Raw genomic sequence first — 27,096 nt, 5'->3', positions numbered from 1 at the left:
GTCTAAATGATGAGTTATTTCCTGTAAATGGCAGCCTACCCAAATCCAGGTAAAAAAAAAGTTGTTTGTTAATTTTCAAGGGATAACCTTGCAGTATAATGAAACTTCTCCCTTGTATGTCTCACCTCCCAACAGACGGAATTGTCAGAAAGCTGTGAGCAGGTCAAAATGTCTAGGTAATGTGAATCACAGAATCACAAAATATGCTGAGTTGGAAGGGACCCACCAGGATCATTAAGTCCAACTCCTGGCCTGGCACAGAACCATCCCCAAGAGTGACACCATGTGCCTGAGAGTATTATCCAAATGTTTCTTGAACTCTGTCAGGCTTGGTGCTGTGGCCGCTTTCCTGGGGAGCCTGTTCCAGTGCCCAACCACCCTCTGGGTGAAGAACCTTTTTCTAATATCCAACCTAAACCTCTCCTGACACAACTTCAGGTCGTTCCCTGGGGTCCTGTCACTGGTCACCACAGAGAAGAGATCAGTGCCTGCCTCCCCTCTTCCTCTCACAAGGAAGTTGTAGACTGCAATGAGGCCTCCCCTCAGTCTCCTCTTCTAACCAGACGTCCTGGATAACACCTGCTTCACTCTATCTGAAAATGGACAGGATATTTCTCTGCTGAACAGTGGCACCTTTAAAAGATATGAGAAGGATATAACACAGTGTATTCTTAGGGCAGGTGCAACAAAAATATTTCTATTCCTGTCACAAGTACAAAATAAGGCTATGATCAGTGAAGAGGCATCGTGAGCAGTAGTTACTAAACTGGTTAGGGATCTTTGCATTGTGTAGCTGCTGTGGAGTTGTTTGTTTATTTGTTTTTTGTCATTATTCCCTATCAGGCAAGCAAACTGAGGCACAGTGAGGTTCTTTAAGGTCAGAAAAGTACTCTGATTTTAAAACAAGAAATGGAACGTAGTCGTGGGGTGTCTTATGTTTTTCTGCCCTTTTTGAGATCTGTATCACTATCTACGTCATTGTGGCAATTTCAAATTTGTGGTAGGACAGAAGAGGGCCAGTGGAGGATATGAAAAAGACAACATAGCTGGTAATAGTCATCAGTTTTAAGGAAAGAAATACTTCTTATTGAGATTAGATGAGAGGAACAAGCATAAGAACCTTCCCATGACCTTCCATGGAATGTGTATAATAGAATCATAAGTAACTATATTTCTTTGAATCAGAAATTTCTATCAATCAAAATGGACTTCTTTCAAGTTTAAGATGGTAGCATTTAACATTGTGTCATAAAACATACATTGCAAATTGAGTTTAGGCTGGCTTTATTTATACATATAACCTGTTCCATTGATTTTAATTTGGAAATTGGGACAGTTAACATTGTTTTTTTTTTTAACTCTACCCTCCTCTCATGAATTTTTTAATGTGTCTTTTGAGAGATCAATGAATTTTTTAAATATAGAAGTTTAAAATCTGTATCTTTTTTTCAAATTCAGAGTTGAAATCTACAGTCCTAGAAACAGAGAAGCAATGCATAGATGATGTTCAGCAGGTACAGGTAAGATTCTAACAGAGATATTATATCTATTATTTTTTAAAACGAGTACAAAAGAGTACTTCTTTCAGACATTTTGAAATAGTTTTGTACACTGAACGTTCTGAATGAAAACGGAGTTTTTTATATGCTTCATGGTGTACTTAGGTACAGAGATTGAAGGTTCCTGCCTGCCTAAGGTGATTCTTACAAAATTTTATTGTTCACTCAGAAGTTAATACTATGCCTGATGGCATTACTAACCAATAGTAATAGAAGATCTGGTTATATTAACTAATCTACAAAATGTTGTGTAAGTATTAATGTCAGAGTTGTTGCTGTTGTTGTTGGCAAAGTTCTGGTTTTCTGAAATACTTGTTTGAAACAAGGAGTGACCAAAAGCTCTTGAAATTTCTTGTTTGCCTTCCCTTGTTTCCACCCTTCCTTGTTTCCTGTCCTGCATTTGTTTTTCTGTGTGGTATGTTTGGTTTTTTGGGTTTTCTTGGTGGTTGGTTTTTTTTTTTGAAAGTGACAAGATGGTTCAAACATCACTGCCTTGAGCAGCATTTGCAAAAATGATCAGTAATTTGGTTTTTGGGGAGAAAATAAGAAATGCCTAGGTAAATGCATACTACTACTAATCATTAGACTTTCAAATTAAATCACATCTTTTATGAGCCATGTGTGGGGAAAGTAGGTGTAGTAACTTTATGGGTTCTATCTTGCCAAACAACATTAAAGTAGGTCTTCTAGTTGGTTAGTTGGTCTTCTTCTGCCTCCGTAGTAAGGAATATTTTAAAACTAGAGCCCATTAATTAAAATAATATTATGAAGTTATCTTACATCGCAGTATTTTAAGTTCAATCTAAAGTATGTCTGTCCCATGCTATTTTTATATTTGTTACCCACATTTCACTAGCAATGGTTTCTAGCATTTACTTTGAAAAAGTACTTTTTCCTATACATCTGGAAAGTTATTGTGCATAAGGAACATATCTAATCTGTCTCTAAGATTTTAATTCATTGCAAGACACAACATATATGAAAGGTTTTCTTTTTGGAAATATAATTAATTGGAATATGTATACGAATGCTTAGGTATTTTACCTGAAAAAAAGTAAAAATTGAGATTTACTATGAGAATGAAGTTAAACCAGCAACACTAGAGCACTGTGTGATTGCTTGAACAAATAACATTTACTTCAGGTTGGGAGCTTTTTGTTATTTTTAAAACTAACCTATTACAATTATGACTTATATTTTCATGTGTTGTTAGAGATTCCCATCTCTCTTACTCAGTGTTTATCTCTTATGACAGTATTTCTTCCATTTTATAGCATCAATATAGCATCAATAAAGTGGAGAATTAACAGGATCACCCTGCTTGCAGAAAGTCATCTCAAATTTTTGCTATGTTATTTTGTCATCTTTCCATTTCATTTTGAAAATCAGAATGGAAGTCTTTAATTTGAGGAACCATATGTGGATAAAATGTTGTCATATGTTCAATTTATTTTCTGTACAGTCTCAGGCAGTTGAGTGTATTCTATCTATCAATGTCTAACTGTATCAATCTATAAAAATATCTAGAAAGTAGAATGGCCATCATGTTTCTAGGTAAATCCTTTACTGCAATCAGACAATTCTTGGTGTTATTTTTGCATTTTTAAAGTGATAAAATATTATGACATGTTTCTATTAGAGATATATCCTCTTTTATTATTTGTCTAGCTAGTTTTTTCTTTCTGAAAAAAAAACCAAACAGTGCATGAATTTACCCCAGTAGGTGATTTTTCTCTTTTTCTTTTGATACTTAAAAAGGAAGAGAGCTCTAGTGTAAAATTAGAAATTGATAAGCTAAGTCTTCTTTCCTCTCCTTCTTTTCTTTCCTGGGAAAAGACACTTTCCACATGCTATTAAAATAATTGAAGATGGTTGACACAGAAATGAACACAAATGTAACGTGATGCTGAAAAATTATCTCACTTATGACAAGTAGTTAACTAAAGGATTCAGAATAATTCTAAATTAAAAGCACTAGTAACACAAAGAACCTGGATTTTAAACTTTCTTGCCACTGGACAGGGAATTTTTATGTATATCCTCTCCATTTCCTTGTCTTTACCATGTTAGATATAATCTTAATGTTTTGCAGCATAATATTCTAAAGTTTAAGACTGCCTTTTTGAGTTGAAAAGACCTAATTTCAAAAAATTACAAGTGAAAGAAATGAGGACCTGGGGTTGTGCTTTCTTTTAGTATGGGAATTGTTAAGCAGAGCCAAAATAAGAAAAATTGGCAGCCATTTCAAGTCCTGGTTTTGAAATGCCAAAGAGCAACAATGTCTGCTTAGTCTTCCCAGTGCAAACACAGAAAGTTTTCTTAGGCTCAACTCTTTTAGTGAAGGAAGAAGAGAAAAATTGAATGTCGTAATTTAGAAACTCCAGTTTCAGACCTGACCTTTAGACCTGTACGCCATACAAGAGTGAACTTCCGTTTTGCTTTGTGCCCCGATGTTTTGTGCTACCATATCAATTTTCCTTATATTGTAACTCACTTGACAGATTAGCTTGATTTTGTCTACCTGGTAGGGAAAAAAAAAAAAGGTAAAAAGAAGGGGGGGGGGGGAAATCCTTTAATTGTAAAATAAGTATATGAAAACTAGGCTTCGATTAGTAGTGGGACATTATAGGACTAGAAGCCTAAAGCTGTTTGAAAGGTGCCTAAATTCCTTATTGTGTTATACATCTTATTATAAAATCATTTGAAATTTCTATTTTTAATAATTTGTGATGATTTTCTATTAATTTAAGAAGAAAGTCCTCATTACATTTATGTAAAAGTTACCATCCAGATGTAATGAATCCTTCTTTATGCCATTGGTGCATGGTCCCTGTAATCCCGTCTCAGGAGATGGGGTTTTGCCAGACTGTTCCAATTGCTAGTAGTTTGGTTATAAGATATTTTAAATTGAGTATTTAAACTATATTTACATCAGAAAAGGTTGCCATCAAAACAATTCTTATGCTCCTCATGTTTCCATCTCAGTTGTTCACTTTGGTTTGGTTCACCACATTTGAGCCAACAAATAAATCTCAACCAAAATTATATGTAGTTTTGGAACAACACATACTTCCACTGGTACTGTTAGCCAGACAAAATTTTGGCAGTTCTCAGGTGCTGAAGACAGATTTCTACTGTATGATTTATTGGTGTGCTTTCCAACAATATCATAGGGAAACAATGCTAGTCTTAAAAAACTGAAATTACAGGCCAGGTTTTGCCATGGTGAGGATACTTCCTGCTTTATAAAAACATAAGTCTGACTCTTGGAGTCTCTTTAGAGTATTTCTAACTACCACACTTTACTGGTAACTCCTCTCTCAATCTTTCAGCAGGGACCTTTTACTTTAGTCATTAACTATGAATTATTGTAACTCCTTAGGGTAATAACTTAGTGACATTTGACATGTTCCAATTTTGACACTTAGTAATGCAAGAAAAAAGGTTTTTAAATCCTTTTGAAATATAATACAATCAATCTATTTAGAAAGTAAAAAACATTGATGGGACTGGGATTTACTTTTCATTATTTTAAATGTCATCGCTAGAATTTTTTTCAGAAACATGCATGCTGCTCAAAACTCTTAAATGAAATTTCAGAAATTATTCTTTACAGGTGAAACTAAGATAAGAAAGGTAGATAAAAGATTTGACTGAAATGGTGAAATACAAAAAAGAATAAAATAAAAAAAGGAGATTTTATAAACCTGTTTTTAGACTACCAGATTTGAAGTCTGGTATGACACCTGTTTTATTTAGAGATTACACGATGTTCATCAGGGTAGAGGCCAAGTGTAGATGAGACTAGTGAACAGTTTTGTTTGACAGGAGTTTGAGGAAAATTGGGAATTCTTCTTTTATGAGTTCCCAAACTCTTCTATGGCCGTGGCTCTTCTTACACTGCTTGATTTTATATGTTCTTTCTTGAGATATTTATTCAGAAAGTACCTGGGAACAAGTGTCACTCCTCTTCCATGCCTTTGCTATTTGAAAGGTTACTTTTTATAAGGGGGAAGAGAAGCCTTGTGGAAGCAATGAACTGTTACTCTAAAACAATTCTTTTCCTACAAAAATATGAGCGCCAAAGTCTTAGATTTCAGCAGGGGAAAAAGTTACATATGTGGGTAAAAAAAAAAAAAACCAACCAACAAAAATGTATGACCTATTTGCAAGGGCCTACCATATACAGTTGCCTCACTGAGGAAAGAAAGGATTATGAAAGAAGTAAGTGTTTTTGGAAGTTTACATATGAATCACGATAGTGACGAGAACTGGATATCTTCTTTTAAGGAGAACTGTATCATTGTAAACTTTCTGCAACATCTTGCCAGCATACCCAAATTTCAGAAAACAAAAAATTTAAAAATGCATATGTATAAATCTATCTTTTCATCTTGCAAAAAATAAACCCAGACTTGCAATATGTGGTGTAGAAGAACTTATGTTCTAATTGTTGGTCCAATGTGTAACGTTAGATTTGGAATATCTTAACTTTAGGCAGATGAATATCAAGAAGCATATCTAATGTTTTCTTGTTAGCCTTGAGAGTAAATGCTATTTTACCAGTAATGTACAGAAAGGAAACAAAGTTTGTCTGAAACAAAAGGTGATAGAAACCTGGCAGACACCTTTACTGCCAGGGTCCCAGGAACTGTTAAAATGCAGAGCATTTTGCTCAAGCAGTAAAGGGGAATCTAACCTTTGTGGAACTTCACTGACTTCAGGACAATATAAGTGCAAATCAAGCATTTTATGTTCATGAAGTGTAGCTTTTATACAGAAGTTTCCAGTTTTATTGATGGGGATCTCCGATTCTTAATATTAGAAGTTGCTTTTCAGCTGAAACGTGTTGCCATTTTCAGGTTTCTTTTATGGTTTGTTTTCAGAAAACCTGACAAGCATGAATATATCCTTCATTTTTTATAACTGTAGTGGATTAATTAAGTAAACTTTTTAAATCAAGTGAGATTCTCCTAGTTGAGACCTCAACATAATTTAAACAGAGATTGTCTGTTCCAATCTATTCTGCTTCCTACATAACTAGTAGTTGAACGTTGTAATTAAAATACTGTGATCTGATAATGTCGGGGTTTCTTAGGCCAGGAAGGAAGAATGAGAAAGCAAATAGAAATAATAGAAATAAGGGAAGAGATAATTATTCCGACTTAATTAGAGTCGGAAGGACATCATAAGGAAGTTGGCCTACTCAGCCACTAGATGGCAGTTAAGGAGTTTTGAATGGACTGCAAGGCACTTGTGAAACAACCCCGGGCGGTCCAGCAGACACCCTACAACGAGAATTCAATTTTTTTTTTTTTTTTTTATTTTATTTTCCCAATCAAAGTGGTGGTTTTCTGGTAGTCAATAACTTAGCCTATAAAAAGTGTGTATAGTTGCTCTGTTTTATCTAAGCAAAATTTAGTAATTGGAACATTCTCCAAAGATAATAGAACTCTGTCCTAAAAGTAATAAATAATAACGCCCCCGTCCCCCCCCCCCCGAAACATTAAAAGTTTAGAAAGCTCTATTCTGTCACAGTTAAACTGTTTTGTTTGTTTGTTTTTTAAACCAGTGAAGGGAAAACATTTGGTTTGGTCTACAATCTTTGTGGATGACTGTCTTTGTAGTGATAATTAAAAAGTTTTACTTCTGAATTACCATCATTTAAATAAAGAGGTCAGTTTTCTTTTGGATATGAAATTTATTTCTTCAACCACAATCTTGAATCCATTTTCCATTTAGTTCTGATTAGGGTGATGTTAAAAAGAAAAGGGAGATAAAAGTGCATTGGACATAATTAATTGACATAATATAGAATATAAATCACAGACCCCATATTTAAATAAAAATAAAGGAGTCTATTATGTCAAGCTGTGTGGTAGAAAAACAAAAGCAGTTAATTCTCAGAAGAAATGTTAGTATTTTGTATTATATCCAAACTTAACAATACTTGGATTGACTTCTGTTGTGTTGCTTGAAGGCAGTGTTTGACTTTTAAAAAAAAAAAAAAAAAGACACATTGGTATTATTTTCAGTGGAGGGACAATAGCACATTTTTGCATTCTTCCTCCTCATCGTGGTGAGACTAAAATTTGTTTTCTTCTAATCTGTAGTCTTCATGTGAATGTCAAGTTAATATCATGTTAATATCAATATACACAAAAGATCTTAGCACAGTTCAGGTTTAAGTAGACATTAGGAGGTATTAGTAGACATTAGGGTCATGTACAGACCCTTTCCCACCAGCACCTTCCTCCAAGCCAGGTTAGCTTAGATGTGTGGTGGTTTTTCTCAGGATTTAGCTCATCTTTGAGTATGGGTATGTGGTAAAGCTGATAGGTACTTCCTGTTTTGCTTAGTCAGTGGTAAAATGGCAAGTCTTGCTTTGTTTCTGATGTGTTGTTTCAATAACAACTAAAGGAGATGAAAATGTGTGCTCTAAAAGCACGTATTTCCTGTGAGTTACTCCTAATTCAAATACCACATACATTCAGGCATTGATTAAAATTCTCAGGAAACTGCTGGTCAAGTTCTTGTGATTCATCTAGTGTCACGACCTCTTCATCACAGACTTTTATGAGAATATGGCAGAATATAATATAAATTTTACATCCTGTAATCATAATCGACATTCTTTTTTCCATTTTGAGTATGCTTTGTACTTACACAGAACCAGACAGGCTTTTTTTGGTCATTTTAGGTACAACTTCTTGGAAAAATAGCACCAACTTTAAGATTTGGGCATTAATAGTGTATGAACAGTGTGCTTGCAAATTCTATCCAGTGGAAGTTAATTTAGTATTTACAAACTTCTTCTGTCACTGATGGGGGGGGGAGGAAGGAGAATGACAGTAAAACTGAGAAACTTATTTATTTTAACTAGAATTACTAGGTGATACTTAAAATCCTTGACTATAATATGAGAGACTTTCATCTCTTGAAAAAGAATTATGGGATAGGGCTTGTGTAGAAAGAATTCCCTTTTTTGTCTGTCTGTGTGTGTGTGATTCTGACCGCTAATATGTTTCTTCTCTTGCTTATTAGAGTGAGCTTCTTGTAAAATAGTACCAGAGTACTGTAACTTCTCTGAGGGAACAGTGAATAGAAAAGCATGATAGTCATATACTTATGGAAAATTTTGTTTAAACTGTTTTCTCTCTTCTTCTTTGACTCCTCACTTGTTTTACTCATGGAAATAGATAAATTGAGAGAGTTCTCATGCCATTCATACTATGCATACTCATACTGTGCATTCCTGGTTAGAGCAAAATATATCTGAGCTGTATTCTTTAATTGTCAAAATTAAATTTGTTTTTTCTTAAATTCTCTAAAACGAAAATACTATTTCAGATGAACATCTGTGAACACCCCTTCTTCCAAAACATGATTTATAACGGAAGTTTCATTATTTACATATGAAATTTCTCTCATCTTTTGGAGCGAGGTGAAACTAAAGAGATTTTTTATGTTCAATGGTAGCATACTATACTTGGATTATGTAGAATATTTTTGATTCTATAGTATTTACCTTTCAAGTTTTTTAAAAAGAATTCTACAGAGATTGAAGAGAACAGATAAAGAAATTACATTAGACACAGGAGAGCAGTATGTAAGAGTGTATGTATGTAAGTTTGTGTGCATATGTGCACGCCAAAAGAAAATTTCTTATTGTGACATTCCTAGCAGGACATCTCATTTGTCAAGTGGACTTAAACTATTTGAGAGACCTCATGCTATTCTCTTGGCATTAAAGATCAGGTGCTACCTTTTATTGGTGTTAAGAATTGCTGAGAATTTCCACAGGACCCTTTATGTAGTAGGGAGATAAGAAATGGTTTTCTTAGTAAAAATAAATATTTCTTTTACTTAGAAATATCCTAAATAATTTAAAAACAAAATAAACAATCATAACCATGATACACTGCCATACCTGAATGAGAACTTAAAAGTAAAGCTGAGGATGATTTTAACTCCTTGGATATAAAACAGACTAACAAGCATATCTTCTACTTACAAGTATCTTGTATTTACATTTTGATCAAAAGATAGTTATCACTAGGTTTTCCATTTTAAATTCATATAAATAAATAAAAAGAGTAAAATCACTTGTTTTCCTTTTCTGTTTTCCTTTTTCCATTTTTGAATACATGCTTTTCTTTGCATTTAATCTTTAGAGAATAAGCCCAAACCCATTGATAAAAATTGTTACATATTCCTGAATGTTTAGTCGCTTTTTGCTATCAATATTCAACTTTTCCTCAAAAGAGACGTTACTTTTTTCTAATGTCCATAATATCGAAAAGGTTTTATGTAATCCTTCAAAACCTAAAGTTTGGTTTTGTTTACTTGGTTGTGATTGACTTTATTTAAGGTTCTTTCACCCCAAATGATACAGCCTTAGTTTTAATATAGCCTTCACACTTTCAAAGAGTTAGAGTAGAGGTGACTGACTTCCAGGCCCCTACCTACAGCATGTTCATGGATGCATTTGTGAAGGCTCTGTTTCCATTTCTCCATCCTTTTTCTGTTGTGAGAAGTAGGCTCATGTTTCAGGGTAGAGAAGGCTAATTATCCCTTTCTACAAAGATTTATTCTTACTGCGGATATTTTTTGCTGCTTATTCCCTGCTGGAAGCCTGAAACAAAAGCAACATGTAAACCTCCCATTTTGTGGTCTGGCTGAACTCTTGGATAAAAAGGGCAAGTACTGTGTAGAAGTATCATGCTCTGGACAGTTGCTTATCAGGATGTGGCAAAGTTCACCTGGAAAATTATTAGCTTTTTTGATCTCCACTACTGGAGATTAAAGGCGTTCCAAGTCCTTCAGGTTTAGATTATTAATGTCCACATTTTAGATCATAGAACCCTTACTGTTATTTCTTGTATAAAAACTAGTAGGGGTTTTGTATACAAAACACACAGAAATAACAATAGAATGAGTTAATTTACACAGTGACTGCTTTCCAAGTTGCTGTTCAGTTCCAAGCTGAATTGAAAATCAGGAAAAGGCCTGGTGTGAAAAGGTCAACACCTTTTTCTAGTATGTCAATGCAGTAATGTTTGAGGTATGCTAGATTTTATTTTGTGTTTTTAGAGAATGAGATGGATGGTTGCCTTGGCCTGGATACACAGGAAAACTTACCAAACATTTTAGATTCATAGTTTAAATACTTTAGAACAAACACAGGCAATAGAAAAAAGTAAGTGATCCATCATGTGATAGGCATTTCAATAAACTGCCTAAATATGGAGGAGAAAATAAATTCAGACAGGTTTTATCCCAATTTTAAGGAAATCTGTGACTCTCAGGGCACCTGTTGCTTATTGGATTGCTAACGTAGGTGGCTAGGTTTTAGTTAGCTCTTCAGTGTGCACAGCTATTCATACTCTAGCAGTCTCTTTGCAGTCCAGACCACAACATGTAGAAAACACCATAAACAGGTAAAAATAAGGTTATATTAAAATTAATAAAGTTCAACTTTTTTTTTTTCCCTTTCAGTGCCCATTCTTATCTACATACTTGTTTTACACAGGATGAGTGATAGAACAGTTAAACCAGTTTCTGGGCTAGAAGAACCAATGTGGAGGGATAAGCCTTTTTTTCAAGTCTTGTTTACTGCTGTACTGTTTTATGTCTCTCTAATAGTGAAATTTTATCTATGCTAGGACAGAAACCTTCAAGACTTGAGAGGCGCTTTTTGGCTTGCTTTTGTTTGGGTTTTTTTTGCAGGGGAGTGGATTTTTTTTTCTTGGTTGGTTGTGTTTTTTAAAATAAAACAGGTCTAAAATTTTCCAGTCAGGCTGAAAAAAATTATTTGTCCAAGCTAAAAGTAACATTATGTAAGACTACAGTCATTATACTTGACTTCTGTGTATCCTCTAAGGTGGTCAGTGGTTCTGTGAGATTTTATTTTGTCTTGTCTTGTCTGTAGTCTACAAAAATTCTTTTTAGGTTCCTACTGTAGCAAAATGTAGGGATAACCTAAGGTTTTATTTCAGCTAAGTTAAGAGTTATGAATTATAGAGAGAAAACTCTTTCAATCTTTGGTGTATCTCCAATTGATTTGGAGTTTTTATTGTTTATTAAAATGGGTACTATAAAGAACTGATATCTTATCCTCTGAACTGCACTTAGCCCAGGGATAAGGAACTCAAACTGTTCAGGAATAGAAACTTCAAGAATCTAATCTGAACAAAGTTCTTTTTCCTCTGACCTCCAGCTTTAAAAGTTTGCATTTGTAGTGCATACATCTTTCTTCAAGGATGTATGTTCCCTGCTAAACCTTTGGGGTTTTATTTGAACTATTTGAATTTCAATGATTATTGGTTTCTGCATGTAATGGTTTGTTTTGGGATTTTTTGGTCACCTATGATAGGTTATGGCAAAACCACCTGGTTGATTAGACATGTCTCAGCTCTTTAGTTTAGGAATAGTTACACAGTCCTGATGTCAGTACAGTGCAGGCTGGTGTAATCCATCTCTTGCAGTGTGTTACTGAGTGGGAGATTCTCTGACATCCATCAAGTAAAGTTTATAAGTTCAGGCAGGGGGATGCACGACAGTGTTTTTGTTTCAGGGTTTGCTTGCTCAGTGCTATACTGCAGAGCTGTGCATCATGTTTCCTTGTGCTTGTAGGAAGAAACATGGACTATTATCAAAATGTGTATCCTTTATCCCCATATGTACAACTTCAATAAAGGAGCGAGTTCTCACAAAAAGGTAGTCTGAGGAAGAAACCAGTATCCGATATTCATTCTACTCTTCAGCAGTTCTCCCTGATGCTATTGGCAAGTTTGCCAACTTTTGACTCAACTTCAACTGCTCTAAAACTAAAATGCTGCAATGGGCTAAGTGATATGTGAGAATTAATTAGATGGATGCTATTTTGTTTGAATGCAATTCAAGTCTACACCAGTACTTCTCATTTGACAATCACTGTAGCACTAAAAATGCCTGTTAAATGTTGTGTCTCCTTTTCTTAAGGTTGATCTGCAGTTACAAGAAGTAGCTTTGAAAATGAGACAGCTTTAAAGAGAGAAACCTGAATAGAGATCACATTTCTCTGACTGAATTAAATTCTTACTGTGGCTCTACTTTGTGCCATTCGGTGAGCGTGCGCGTTCAAAAATGTTTCACTTCGCGTAGAAAAGAGGCATTCATTAACAAAGCAGTTGGAAAGAGCATCCTTCCAAGTAACTCTACACTGCTAGTACCACCACCAGGTATTCCCAGGTGTTCACTTCCTGAAAGACCTGGGGGGTCTTATTTTGATATCTTTTTCCTATTTAACTGTATGCTTCTATTTTCTGAGTGTCCTTGCAACTAGGTTAACAGCATAGACTCTGATTCATGAATTCTGATGTTAAGAAACTAAAAGGTTAAAGTTTTTAAAAGTAATCAATCCAAATATAATCCTATTGTCTAAATATGAATTCCACCCAGAGAGGTAATTTCACAACAGTAAGTGACAAATTGCTGAAAATGAACAAACCGCTGATGCAACATTTTGGCTTGTAATAATATAAGGTATTAACTTCTAAAATTGAACTGTAATATGCCTTTATTTTTCAAATATTCCATGATTACTGATTAGAACTGTCATTATGTTTATTTTCAAAGAAAAATATACATTATGGCTATTCGTAACGTATAGAAATGAATGAAAGCTGAGATACAGATAAATATATAATACTGATGCACATATATGTGTGTCTATGCATAATTATAGACTAGGGCTAACTTTGAAACGTAGGGTTTTTCTGCTTGGAAATTCAGTTGTAGAATGGTCTGTAGGTTTCAGTCGTTCATCTGATAAACTAGCTTGTCAGACTCCAGAGAGGAGACAGCTGTAATCTGATCTTTCACATGTTTGAAGATTCTGGACACGTTCTACCTATGTAGATCAGCTTTATGCTGGACATCTGATACACACATGTGGAAAACATGACAACATTGGAATGAATTGGATGTAATTGACTTTTGGTGCACGTGAAGATCGAAGTGTGCAACCTTTAGCTAGTAAAGCCAATATTCCCAGATCAGTGTGCACAAGTTGCACTTATAAGTGCAACACTAAGAGGACATCAGTCCCAGATCCAGCATCCAACTCACTGCACATGGAACATATACAACCTGGTTGAGAAATGCTGGGTGCTGTTCTATAGCCATACGCCTCTGAAATTTTTTTTCCTGCTCACTCTTTCATACTCAAGTCACCTGGATAAAGCAAGGGTTAAGCATCCACCTTTCTTTCTTTCTTTACAGAAAGAAGACGGTCCCACAGTACCTGGGTCCTGGGTAAGAACTCTAGGCAAGACAGTTTCCTCATAAGTCTTTTAAACCCTGTAGGTTTCTGCTGTGGAATTGTCCTCTGGATTGAAAATTAAACTTCTTCTGCATTATGTGTGGTTTTATTAATCTCAGTCTTCTGATCTTTGTCAAGAGCTTTTGACCATCTTTTACATGTATAAAAAATTAAGTACTCTCTTGCTTATTCTTCTAAGAAAATGATATGATTTTCTTTCCCAATTGGATTTATATATAGTTTAAATTTCCTTTCTTGTTGAGGATAGTGGAAGCATTCTGTGACTTACATTTGTTTGATATAGTCCTTTCTGATCCAGGGGTAGACTTTAAACTAGGGGAAAGGTAGAAATCTAATTAAACTGCTCTGAGTGCATCTAAATAGTTAAAATTATTATCTAAATCTCTCTCTATCTAAAATAATTACTGAAACACATAGATACTGGTGCCTTGATTGTTTTGTGTGGGTTTTTTTAATTTGTTTTGTTTTGGGTTTTGTTTGGGGTTTTGTTTGTTTTCATTTTGTATTTTGGTTTTGGAGGTTTTTTTGGTTGGTTGGTTTTTTGGTTGGTTGGTTGTTTTTGTTTTTTTCTTTTAGTTTCTTTGGTTTTTAAACCAAATAAATTAAAGTACATAATTTCCTCTGAATAAATATATCTTCATTCACATCTCAGTCTTGTTTGTTCATAATATGCTGTTTGTGTGAAAACCTGGATATGTTGGTGATTGTTAGGTACAACACAGTAGGAAATCACCAGGTTGTTTGAAATGCCATATCTCGAGGACAACAGAAAAACAATTTCTTACGGCATAGGGTAAACAGTCCCTTTAATTAATCAGTACATGTTCATTTCTTTTCTGAATTGCTAATTCATCTCACTTGATTGCCCATTTTTTTAAACTTTAAAAAATATTTGTTTTCTTGAAAGAAATTCAATTATTTGTAGGGTAAATTGTCTTGTAGAAGAGTGAATTTTAGATTTTTCCTGTAGTTAAGGTAGAATTTCAGTGTTCAAGAATTACTACTTTCTCCTTGTTAGAAGTTGAATCCAATCTCCTGAGTAAATGAGTTTATAAAACAGTGAACTGTTCTGAGATCAACCATCATTAAGGCAAATCTCTTTAGAGCCATTGAATATTGTGCTTAATCCTGTTGGCTTCAGTTTGTTTATGGCAGAAACGAATTTGCTGTATCTCTCATAAAACCCTTACTGTAGTGTTCTTACAGTGTAAAACGGGAGCTTAGGAGAATTACAGTCTAGGGAAACTGGATTTGATCTCAGCTGAAAAACCAGTGTGTGGCCTTAACAATCCTAGCAACACAGTCCCTTTGATAATGTTGCTTTTTGAAGAACTGATAGGCCTTATTGCATTTGCAGGTGACTGGTAGGGGGATAAGAGTAGATGAAACATAAGGATAACAGAATATTGTATTTCTCCTTTATTAAGAAATTCTTTAACAAAACTGTTGCTGCTATTATGTATTGAGTTATTAAAGGAAACTGAATGGACTGAAGCACCATCAGTAATTTGTAGTGGAAATGTCTTTTTCAGCTTTTTTACCTTCTAATCATACTAGTTTTTAATATGTCTGCTGTGGTAATTCCTTCAGTACTAATTTTTTTTATGTTCCTTTCTCTGTTTCACATTTTTCTTCAACCTTTGGTGGGGAGACCTAGTTATCATTCATAACTTTTGATTCAAACTGCTGTTCCAGAGAGTTCAAACAATGTAGGGGATTGTAAGTTTTGATAAATGTGCTTCAAAATCAAACAATAGTTGTTTTAAATGTAGTAGTTGTTGTTTTACTTCTGAGATTGCTTTAAGACAGCTAAGAAACTCAAAGATAAATAAAAAATTTGTCTGAAAATGAATTCTTTACAGAAATATTTTTTTAAGTATTAATAAACATACATTTTAATAATAGCCCCCAGATGGAAATTATAACTTCATTTTCCCAAAAGAAAAATTACTTTTAAATGTTTCATGTGTAAAGGGAGAAGAAAAACATTTTTCTGAAATAAATCAAGGCAATTTGTTATATCAGGTATTGTATGTTTATTTGCAGGCTTCTTTACAAAACCTATAATCTGAATATTTGAAATAATTCCAATGAAGTAAGCCTACAGTCTCATCCAAGATGCATATGGTTTTACAAAAGGAAATATAAGGCACTAAACAACAGTTTTGCTGTAACCACTTGGGAAACCTGTTGCATGACCAAATTAATTCAACTAAATGCTCAAAGTGCTGACCAATATTCCAAATATAAAGAGAAAACAAAAGTACTAAAAAGTAAATGTGTACAGCTAGAAAAGGTTTCTTTATGAGAAGATTTTGTGTTGTAAATTCATGTCTGTTCTATCTCCTGTTCTATTTTCCTGAATAAGCAAAAATGGCTGGTTTTGGACTAGGTTGCTTCTATTGGTACCATTTGATAAAAGCACATAACCATTAAATTCAGTACAGTTTGTTATTGGTACTTATTTTAAAATGTAGGATTTACTGTGCCTTTTAAGCTTAATGTTTCCTTTACTCTGTCTGCAGCAAGCAGGATCAGAGGCTTCAGAGAAAGAGATAAAAAAAATCTGAAAACTGTCAAATCCAGAATAACCGTTTCAGACAGGAAGCTTTTCTAACATTATTCACAGTCTGTCACTTGGCAGAGGAGTTACAAATTTGGGTTGGTAGGAAAGTTCTGCCTTAGTTTTGTCTTGCTGCTTTTCCTCCGCAATCATGCTGATTGGAGAAAAGCATAATTATTCTGTTCCGAGACTAACTCTTTTCCAAAAGGGAACATTTGTTGTGTTCTGCATTCCTTATCTGTGTTGTATCATCGTGTTGTATTGAAACCCGGCGCTCAATGCTATGTGGAGTCTGTTTATGCATGGTGCATCACTTTGAAGAAGCACTGAACATATTTGCAGTTAACAGAGTTAAAGTAATGCAGAGCCCTCCCACCACCGTGTCTGCATAGCCGTGTGTATGCAAACGCTTGCAGTAGCTGTCATCAGCAGTTGGTCAGTGTATGTGCAGGGAAGGAGGGATTGCTACTGCTTTTTGGTTTTGACAAATATAATCTTGGTCTAAAATATGCTTGTACTGGTGAAGGTAGTGTCATACCGAAGCAAGTAATTTTCCTGAACTGTCTTCTTCCTGTTAAAATGTAACTAGCCAAAATTATCTAACACTTTTTAAAGGCTTGTCATAACTGGCTTATTTTTGAACCTCTGGAATAACAGTGTTCTCAACCTAAATTTAATTTTTTTACATATTGATGAATTTTATTCTTTTTTTTTGTGCTTATTATTTGTTTTCTTTGAAAGGATGATTTTGAGGTGAAATCTGAGGAGCGCGCCAGTGTCATCCAACAACTTGAGCAAACTATTGAGGATCTGAGGACAAAAATTGCAGAACTAGAGAAACAGTTCCCTGCTGCAGAGGTACAAACTGCTGGGAGGGAGCAGGAAAATGAGCACATACACGCAGGAGAACTCAGCAGTGTGACTCTTCAAAGGAATGAAGAGGAGACCACACCGAGGACTGTGTCACAGGCGAGATCTGTACAGACGTCACCAACAGAGGATTATTTAACATGTACAATGCCTTCCATCAGTGCACTGCCACAGCCACCCCCACCACCTCATTTAGAAGGGGGCAAAAGTGAAGGGTCAACTCAGAAATTGCCAGCTCTAGAACTACAGCCCACATTTTGTTCTGAAGTCTCCTTAATTCTGTCACCGAAGCTAATCTCAGTGCCGCTGGATGCAAACCAATCAGTACAGAGTACAATGCAGTCACCTCTTCCAGGACCCAAAGTTGATTTGTCCCTTGCATTTGAAACACCAGTTTCCCACCAGCCTCTAAGTACTGTAGATGTGACTTGTAGTGAACATCCCTCTTTGCCCCGAGAGCCCACATGTAGCATTCCCCCATCACTGCCAGCAACTGAACAGGCTCCCTCCCTGACTGGAGCACAGGGCCCTTCCTTTGTCACTCCCATGTCCATGACAGGAGTACCACCCCCACCACCCCTGCCCGGCTCAGGACTCCCTCCTTCTGGTGACTCAGCAGTGCAACACTTGGACCACTCTTTCCCAGGTGTCATGACGGCACACCCTCCTCCTCCTCCACATTTACCAAGTGAGACGATACCAATGCCTCCAGCTCCTTCTCTCCCATGTGCTGGGTTCCCACCACCACCTCTAGCACCACCTTTGCCTGGAGCAGGAGTCCCATCTCCTCTGCCTGGTTGGGGTATCCCACCTCCCCCTCCACCACCACCACCTTTACCTGGGGCTGCTGTCCCTCCCCCACCTCCTCCCCTGCCTGGCCTGGGAATGCCCCCCCCAGCACCACCTCTGCCTGGAGCAGGACTACCACCACCTCCTCCACTTCTGCCTGGAGTGGGCATCCCTCCACCACCTCTGCCTGGTGCAGCTGTACCCCCTCCACCTCCTCCACCACCTCTGCCTGGTGCAGCTGTACCCCCTCCACCTCCTCCACCACCTCTGCCTGGTGCAGCTGTACCCCCTCCACCTCCTCCACCACCTCTGCCTGGTGCAGCTGTACCCCCTCCACCCCCTCCACCACCTCTGCCTGGTGCAGCTGTACCCCCTCCACCACCTCTGCCTGGTGCAGCTGTACCCCCTCCACCACCTCTGCCTGGTGCAGCTGTACCTCCCCCACCACCTCTGCCTGGTGCTGGTGTCCCTCCACCACCCCCTCCATTGCCTGGGTTAGGGATGCCACCTCCACCCCCACCACCGTTGCCTGGAGGTGCACCACCCCTTCCAGCACCAGTCCAGGGCAGCACCTACCCAGCAGTCCCACAGGGCTGTGGGTTTCTTCCTCCTCCATTACCATCTGGTTTATTTGCAATGGGGATGAATCAGGAGAAAGGGAGCAGGAAACATGTGATAGAGCCTTCTCGACCAATGAAGCCTCTTTACTGGACGAGAATTCAGCTCCACAGTAAAAGGTAAGTCATAGAATTGCATAGAGAGTGGTGTTTTCACTTTGTGGCTGTCCTGATAGTGTTGTTTGTTATTAACAAAAGTCTTCATTGCTAGGCAAGTCTTTGAGAGAACAAAGGTGCAAACAGGATTTTATATGTAGTTGGATATATAAATGGGGTACTCATTTTCTTTAAAGTGCACTAAGTCTGAATAGCATTATTTGCATGTGGGAGCTCTTTGAGGGCAGTGTTTTCAGCTGTCCTGTGGGGTTACATACAATGTGTTGGTCAGAGATACAGGGGTGACTGTGTGCCATTAAGTGTTCTGTAAAATGTTTTTTTAAATGTCATATTGGTGGTCCCTCTCACCTTTCAAGGTAGCATTGGTCTCTCTCTGGAGCAGATTGCAAGTTTTGTTAATGTCTTCCCTCTAGATGAATGTTTGCTGAACGCATTTTATCCTCCTCTTTCCTTTCTTCAATGACCTGAATTTTTTTCTTTGCTTTGCTTTTTTTTCACCTTTTACACTCAGCAGGCAGATTTAAGCTCCAATTTATATGCATGGTAGCATAAGGCTATTTTGGTAACCCTTACTTGGATATGACTTTGATATACTTAAGGTTTTGATACTTTTTTTTTTTCTATGTAAAATATCATTAGAGGTCATGAAAAGAAGTTTCCTTATAAATCTTTTGTGTCTCTGAGTAGTGATTGTAAAACCCTTCTGCTGTTATTTATTGATGAATTTCTTCTTTCTTTTCAATTTCTTGCCACTGTCACACAAGTGGTCTGCAAATAACTGTCTATTTCTACTTCTCTTTCTGTCCATGCTTGTGTGCTTTATAGCCTATATACAGTTTGTTTTTATTCCTGTGTGTGTAGGGTGGGTGAATATAAATAAGCCTGACCATATCATGACCATATCATGTGTGAACCAAGAAGCAAACCCAGAAGTATGAGGGAGTATCAACTATAGTTCTTATCAAAATGCTGCTAGTAGAAATTAGGCAACAACTTTTTAATTACTGCTATTTTATTTTCTTAATTCCTCCATTTATGACCTTATTTAGTTTGACGTTGCCCTACATAGGTCTTTTGCTTAACTTTAGAGATTCTAGTGCTTCACTTGTGTGGGAAAAAATTGAAGAGCCTTCCATAGATTATCATGAGTTTGAAGAACTGTTTTCTAAAACAGCTGTTAAAGAGAGGAAGAAACCCATTTCGGACACCATTACAAAAACAAAGACTAAACAAGTGAGTACTCATTTAATTTCAGATTTTTTCTAGGCTGGTTTTACATAAAGGCATATTTTTGCATGAAGCTGAAGTAAATTGTGTCTGGTGTGGAATTGTCACCATATATATATATATCTGTACACACCGTAGAAAAAACAAGAAAAGGAGATGGAGTTCAAAGTTATACACGGTAAAGACTGAAGACTTCTTTTTTATATAAATTACTTTCCAAGTATGTATTTTCTTAAAAATACCTTTATCCACTTTAACAAAATTAAAACCAAAATAATTACGTATATGGTACTTTGAAATTGACTGCAGATGTGCAACGAGAAGTATATAAATTATTCTGATTAATTTTATATATTAAATAATGATTTGCATATGAATTACCATGGCTTCAGAGAAAAATTATGTTTCAGAATATACATCTTAATTTTATATCAATCAGAACTGTTCTAAGTTTGTGTTTATGTATATAAAGAATATGAAGTTTATACATACAATAAATGACAAGTCACAGTTTGGAGAAATCCAACATTAATCAAACTGGTTTCTTGAGACAGAATGCTGTACAATACAATAAAAATGGGAAACATATTTTAAATGTAGAAGTTTAAATCACAGAGTAAGAGAATTGAATCTGAATGTTTACATGACTAGTGAACTGTAATCTTCTTAGTATCTTTGTAAAAATCAAATTGTGGTGGTATGTTAAGTAATTTGCAATTAGACTTTCAGGCTACAGAGGAGAATGGTCTTATGCAGAATCCTAAACGGCAGTTAAAATTCTTGTTTTATCTTGGTATTCCTGTACTAGATTCAAAACTAGGCTGTTCTTTCCATCATCTTTTGGCATACAGGTTGATGCTATACAAGACTTTTTTCCACATTCAGTATACAGTGGGACTCTTTATAACCTCCATTCACTAGATCTTATATCTGGGTATGACCTCTCCACAAAGTAGTTCTCAAAATCTGACCCCCAAAGAATCATTTTGGTCAGCAATATAAACATGTAGCTGCTTTACTCTACTGACAACCTGCTGCAGGCAACAGAATCAGTAATGAAGTTAGGATGATCATCCCAAGGTGTTGGATAAAACCTTTCTCTGGATGCATGGGAAGGATAACATAGCCAACATACCTCTGTGCTGCACTAGGCTGTACTAACTGGGATGGGAGGAAACGTAATGGTACTGCTGCTGCCTTGCTGTCCTGCAGGAAATCCCTGAAGTCCAGGATCTCTGCTCCTCTTTTCTCCTTCTAGAAAAAACCTTTTTTTAATGGTTATTCTTAGCTAAGTTACTATCCTAGCTCTTTAAGTTAAAAACCGAGTGCAAAGGTGTCACCTAATGCTCTGAGTACAAACAGTTGACCCCTTCACATTTGATAAGGTTTGGTGATGAAAACCTCTCAACAGAGTAGAAATGATGACTGGTTTGTTCTGTAACATAAGCAATCCTTAGAGATAGTCAGTGATTATGAATAAACACTACATGTAGATTTTAATACTAAGTACTTATTTTTCTTGCAGTACCAAAAATTTAGATATGTTGTAAATAAAGAATTAAAAAAAGAGCTAAAATGAAATTTAAATGACTGATTTTTCTTAACTTATTTGAAAGGAACAAGTTGTTTCTTCTGACAGAAATTTCCACACAGAAATTTAAAGCAATCAAAGTAGTTGTTGTCATCTAGGATAAATATTTCTGTGGACCACTTAAACTGACAGAGGAGAACCCTCAGTGTGTTTCTTTTCTGCTGGTGATCTAACAAATGTGCTGCTCTCCAAAGCAGAGAGAAATTGCCTAATGGAGAATTCTGAGTTGTTGAGCTGTAGTATCTGGGGAAAAAAGATCAACCAAGCAGATAATCACAGGCTTTCATTAGAACTACAATTAGAACTATCATTTATTGCAGATGTCAAAGTTAAATATTCATGTGTGAGAATCTAGTTTGGGCTTTTCATAGTATTGACAAGAGACAATTGAAATAGAAAAGCTTCACAAATGTATTCCGTACACACCCTCTCACCAGTTTGGAATGCAGGACTTCATTTTTTAAATTCTCTTCATTTATCCTGCAGTAAACACGTGGATAATGAAGTCCATCCATGTTTATCAGAAGAAATAGTTATTTGGGGAAAGCATGGCTGTAATTCCACAAGTATGTTTTTATAGGGAGCACCAAGTGCTGTTTGAGTGGTTACTGACTTACATGGCTTCTATGATAGTTACGGGTGTTGTAAAGATCTTACAAATGGTGTTTCTGCAGTGATTTTTACAGGGATGTGTTATGCGAAGCAGATGTGTTCTGTCACCTGTTCAGCTATGAAGGAGCATTGTAAAGAACAGAACTAGGACCCTCAAAGCTCACTCTGCTGCTTTCCAGAAAAACTCCTTTCTGGCAATTGATTTTGCTCCTTGCGCTGATGGTGCAGGGTCTGCTGAGTGGATGTAATGTTTAGGTGGATTGGATGTAAAACACTTGCTACACTGGAAATAGTAATCATACAAAAAATGCCCAGATAACTTTCAAATGAATAAAATATTTTATATTATATACAAACATATGATTTTAATAAAACTGTTTTTATTGTAAGCTGAAATAAAAATGTATTTACAAAGGAGGCCACATGGCAGGAGGGGGAATTCTAACTAATCTGAAGAAAGATTTGATAGTTTTGGGATATTTTAGTGGGTGAAAGATTAATTATTTTGGAATACACTGCTGTGCTGCACGCAGAGCTTTCTATTCTAAATGTCATAGAGTATATGCATATGTTTCCTTGTGTATGTATGTATATAGAGAAGCATGATATAATTATTACTTAATAGTGAGTCCTTTCTAAGTAGTAAAAGTATCTATATGATTGTGGATTGGTTTGGTTGTTTTGTGTAAATGAATGAGTTAATTTCACCCTACACATGTATTGGTTCTAGTTGTTTTCTTCTTGGTATGATCATCTGCTAATAACTTAATACAATATAAATCAATAATGCTTTAAAAGAAAATCAATATTACACCTAGCACTGAATGAAGGCCACATTAAAATCCATTCTAGAACTTTAAAGAAAGAAATAATTAAATGTTACTATTTATTTGTAAATGCAACTAATTTTATTCTCACTGTCTTTTATTTGGTGCTACGGTAAAAACTGTGATTTATTTCACTCTGTAATGCATATATATCAAATTCTCAGGTGCTGTAAATGTGTGCAGGCTTGCTCAATGATAATGTCTACTAAATCTTCAAAGAAAACCCTTTACAGGCTATACTGTAGGTGGGGCTGCCATTGCTACCTATTAAAGTGGTCTGGCTTTCATTATAAGTCTCTGTTATAACTTTGCCGAAATTCAGGTCTTTAGGCTGCAAATTTTGTTGGGTTGGAGTTTGTTTTTTCCTCCCCAGTTTGGGTGTCTCCTTCATTTTGCCAATATTAAGAAAGAAAACAAAGCCTGGTTTTGACCATATTCTCATAGTTTCACAGACTTGAAATATCAAAAAAAATTACCAGGTATGTAATTATTTATATATATATATGTGTGTGTGTATATATATAATTATATTATAATATATATTATATATATTAAATATATATATATAAAATAAAAAATTTACCAGTTGTATGAAGGGTTTCTTGAATTTTGCATCTCTACGTCTTCTCCTTTAGCTTAGGAGAGACTTTGGGTATAATCCTGAAGATTTGTTTTCCAACTTTGTACTGGTAGGTTGGAGAACAGGGGCCAAGAGGAGGGAGGCAAAGGAAGATCAAGATAAGTAACTGGGGAAGGAGCGAAGAACTGAGATCTGACAGCTGAAAATACAGAGCATAATAGGGGTGATTATGTCACCTCTTATTCTACCAAAAATAATTTCTCTCAGAAACTTTTTGGGGGACTAAGGTGTCCTTGACCTGGTTGTCCTTTCAGCAAATAGTGGATCTCATCAAACCTGTAATCTTTGACCCAAGCAGAGGGTAAAACTCACTCTTGGAGTGTCCTGTTCAGCTGTGCCATGTAGTTACAGTACTAGTTATGGTTACGTGGCTGGATAGTCTTTTTCATCGGATGCTTTCTGTAGCTAGAATGGATTGTGTGGAATAAGCACAGTTCATAATGATTACTTATTAAATTAGGCTGTTACCTGTGTAAAAAAAATATGCTTTGTAGCAGTTGTTGCAGCACTTAAAAAACATGTAATTATTGAAGTAGGAAGAAAAAGGGTAGTCTTGTGATTAAGACCACATACTCAAGAATGTTGGCAAATGCAATATCAAAAATCTGTTTGCATGGTGAGCACTGGCTAGTTTACATTGAATGGGTTCAGTGGAAAAATGGTACATACTCCAAAAATCTTGATATCATTGTCAGCATAATAAGGATACAGAATGGGCTGAGCTGACTTGCACAGATTACTTTCCTAACCTTTGAACAGTCGTTTTAGAAGCTTTACCAATAGTCCTCTAACTGCAGTTTTGGAAAATATTATACATGTAACTGCAATGAACTTTTCAATCACAGACCATGTGTTTATAATCTATCATGTAACTGAAAAAAAAGTTAGATATTCTCATGTGGATAGTCCATTATTAATCTATTAACATTAAGATTTTAAATTCCCCCTTCCACTCCAGAAAATAAATAATAGGTTACTAAAAGTTCATTCAGTTTCAAAAGCCTTAGATACAAAAAAGATGTATCAATAAAACAGTTTAGTTAATGATTTTAGGATTTTTGAATTTTTACGTTGAACATGAAGCTGTGGTAATAGAATACATCTAGGAATAAAATGCCACATAAGTATAAATTGGCAAATTAGGTAAATGCCTTATTGATTTAACAGATAAAAGTTTATTCATGTTTATTCATTTACAAAGACTGACATAAAGGGAAACATAAGTTTATTTTAAAAAATGGTTTATTCCCTCTGCAAACAGTAGAGACACTTTAAGGAGTTTTTGTATCCACACTTATTGACCTTTTATGAGTGTCAATGGCACAACAATTTGCCACAATTTTTCGCACTTTCCAGGGACATGGGGTTCTGCTACCCCCACAGATAGAAACTTTAGAGGACTTTTATTTTATTTATACAAGCAAATAATTAATAATGCCATGAAGTTATTTATGAAATTAAATAATATCTCACTATATTTTGTGGGATGCTGTACAATGCGGTCTGGTCCTACCTCTCATTCTCTTCTTTATAAGGTTTACTGTATGTTTTGTTATTATATTATTTGTTTTGAAACTGCATCAACAAAGTTCTCCTTGTTGTAAACAGTTTTACCTGACTGCATGCATATATATGTGTGTGTGCATATATATATATATATTTGTTTAAAATCTCTGTATCCATTCAAGCTTTATAGTTTGATGTCCTATACTAGCCAAATTCATTATGCATTTCTAATTCTTGTTTCCATCCTGCTTTTTTGGTTTTTTTTTTTTGTGTGTGGTTTTTTGTTTGTTTTGTTTGTTGTTGTTGTTTTGGTGGGTTTTTTTGTTTGTTTGTGGTTTTTTTGTTGGTTTTTTGGGTTTTTTTTGGACCATGTGTTTGCAAGTTTAAAACCAAACACATTGGCATCTGACAATCTTGCAAACTCATCTTGTGAGTTCTGCGGGTTTCTCTGTGTAGCAACCTGTCTTAGATATTGCTGCAGCTTATGGGTTCTGTATGGACAAGAAAAGTTATGTTCATTTCTTAACCAGAGAAGCCATGTACAGTGTCTGAAAAAGGTCTCATGTTTCTCAGTGCTTTGGAAGACCTCTACAGTGGAAGGTCTTTTTGAAAGTTTGTTAAAATAAAAATAGACTTTGGGTTGGATTGACTGAGATGCAGCTGTCCACACTGATTGTGCTAAAGAGGCAAGAAGCAGCATTTTTATTACAGTAGTTTTTAAACTCTGATCAAGCAATCTCAGATTGTTTCAGAATTAGTGCATAAAGACTGAATGTGTTTCACCTAGAAACTAGTAAGTGGTCATGATGATTTAGTTGAAAAAATAACTGTCTAACTTAAATGTGAATTTAGTTGTCTGTATTACTGTCAGATCCTAACTCACAAGTTAAACAGTTTTTACTGTCAGCATGAAAATCAGGGTTTTAGGATTAATTTTTTAGTATTTTTTAATTTGTAGAGAAGTATTAATTTTTCAGATGTTTCCTTATGACTATATTTGTTACTGAGTACTGACTTCAGTACAAACTGAAGGAGTTGGACATGATGATTTTGATGGGTGCCTTCCAGCTCAATGTATTCTGTGAAACAGCAAGTACAAAATGTTGTTAGATTATTCACAGTTGGTATACTGAATATTACCATACTTTTGACTGTAACCATATGTCTGCCTTTAAGAGTGGGAACACTAAAATTTTTACAGCATGGGTTTTTTGCTTGTTTGGTGTTGGTCTCTCCTACTAAATACAGTAATTCTCATCTTTCTTTGGGAGTTTTTTGGTTTTAGGAACTTTTTTTTTTTTGCATTCTTTGCCCTTTCTTAAGGGCACTCCTTTAACATGTCTGTCTCCCTGAATTGAAAAGCTAACTTTTTGTATATTAATTAAGACTATTGATTTCAGATGTGTTTGGGTATGCAATAGGTTTTGAAAGAATTTTCAAAAAATGTGTGCAATTGCATGCCTAATTTAAGTACACAGTGACAAAATTGTTCATAGCAGTAAGGGTGCAAAAATTGCCTGCTGAGTGCATTTCAGACCATTCATAAAAATTCTGGGTTTATACAATTTCTAAGAAAATTTAACTTTTTGGGGTTTTGTTTTTATTTTTTTTTTTTAGAATTTCTATTATAGCATTTGCATGTTCATTTGCATTACTAATCCACAGAGACATTTTGGCAGTTACAAGCATAAGATCTAAAAATATACATTTTTTCATATCCTGGTCCCTTAGCTGATGCAAGAAGGAATAGCTATAGTTGAGGGACACAATACTTATCTAACTTACTAGTGTATGTCTGAATGTAAGCAATCTAAGCAATTTTTCCACCTAAATAACAAATATTATAAATATGA

The 27,096-nt window shown here is 35.5% G+C and overlaps 1 protein-coding gene and 1 non-coding gene across 9 annotated transcripts in view; both read left to right on the top strand.

The window, feature by feature from the left end:
• FMN2 (formin 2) overlaps window positions 1–27,096 on the top strand; it is a 155,826-nt gene that overhangs the window by 33,629 nt on the left and 95,101 nt on the right. Inside the window, exons 4-7 of one of the 8 annotated variants that reach the window (XM_050314237.1) lie at window positions 1,459–1,520; window positions 17,189–18,359; window positions 18,486–18,843; window positions 19,929–20,073. In XM_050314237.1, coding sequence (XP_050170194.1) covers window positions 1,459–1,520; window positions 17,189–18,359; window positions 18,486–18,843; window positions 19,929–20,073 — 1,736 coding nt within the window. Of the gene's footprint in view, window positions 1–1,458; window positions 1,521–17,188; window positions 18,844–19,928; window positions 20,074–27,096 lie in introns of all 8 variants that reach the window. The other 7 variants (XM_050314236.1, XM_050314234.1, XM_050314235.1 and 4 more) reach the window with 7 other exon arrangements.
• On the top strand, window positions 3,196–3,258 carry LOC126640834 (U7 small nuclear RNA). Its single transcript, XR_007629164.1, has one exon. It is a non-coding gene; the product is annotated as a U7 small nuclear RNA (small nuclear RNA).

The sequence above is a fragment of the Myiozetetes cayanensis genome, unplaced genomic scaffold (genome assembly GCF_022539395.1).
Source record: "Myiozetetes cayanensis isolate MyiCay16 unplaced genomic scaffold, myiCay2020 scf2-11, whole genome shotgun sequence".
NCBI lineage: Eukaryota > Metazoa > Chordata > Aves > Passeriformes > Tyrannidae > Myiozetetes > Myiozetetes cayanensis.
Note: the sequence above shows the minus strand (reverse complement) of the source record. Positions and strands in the feature narration are given on the sequence as shown.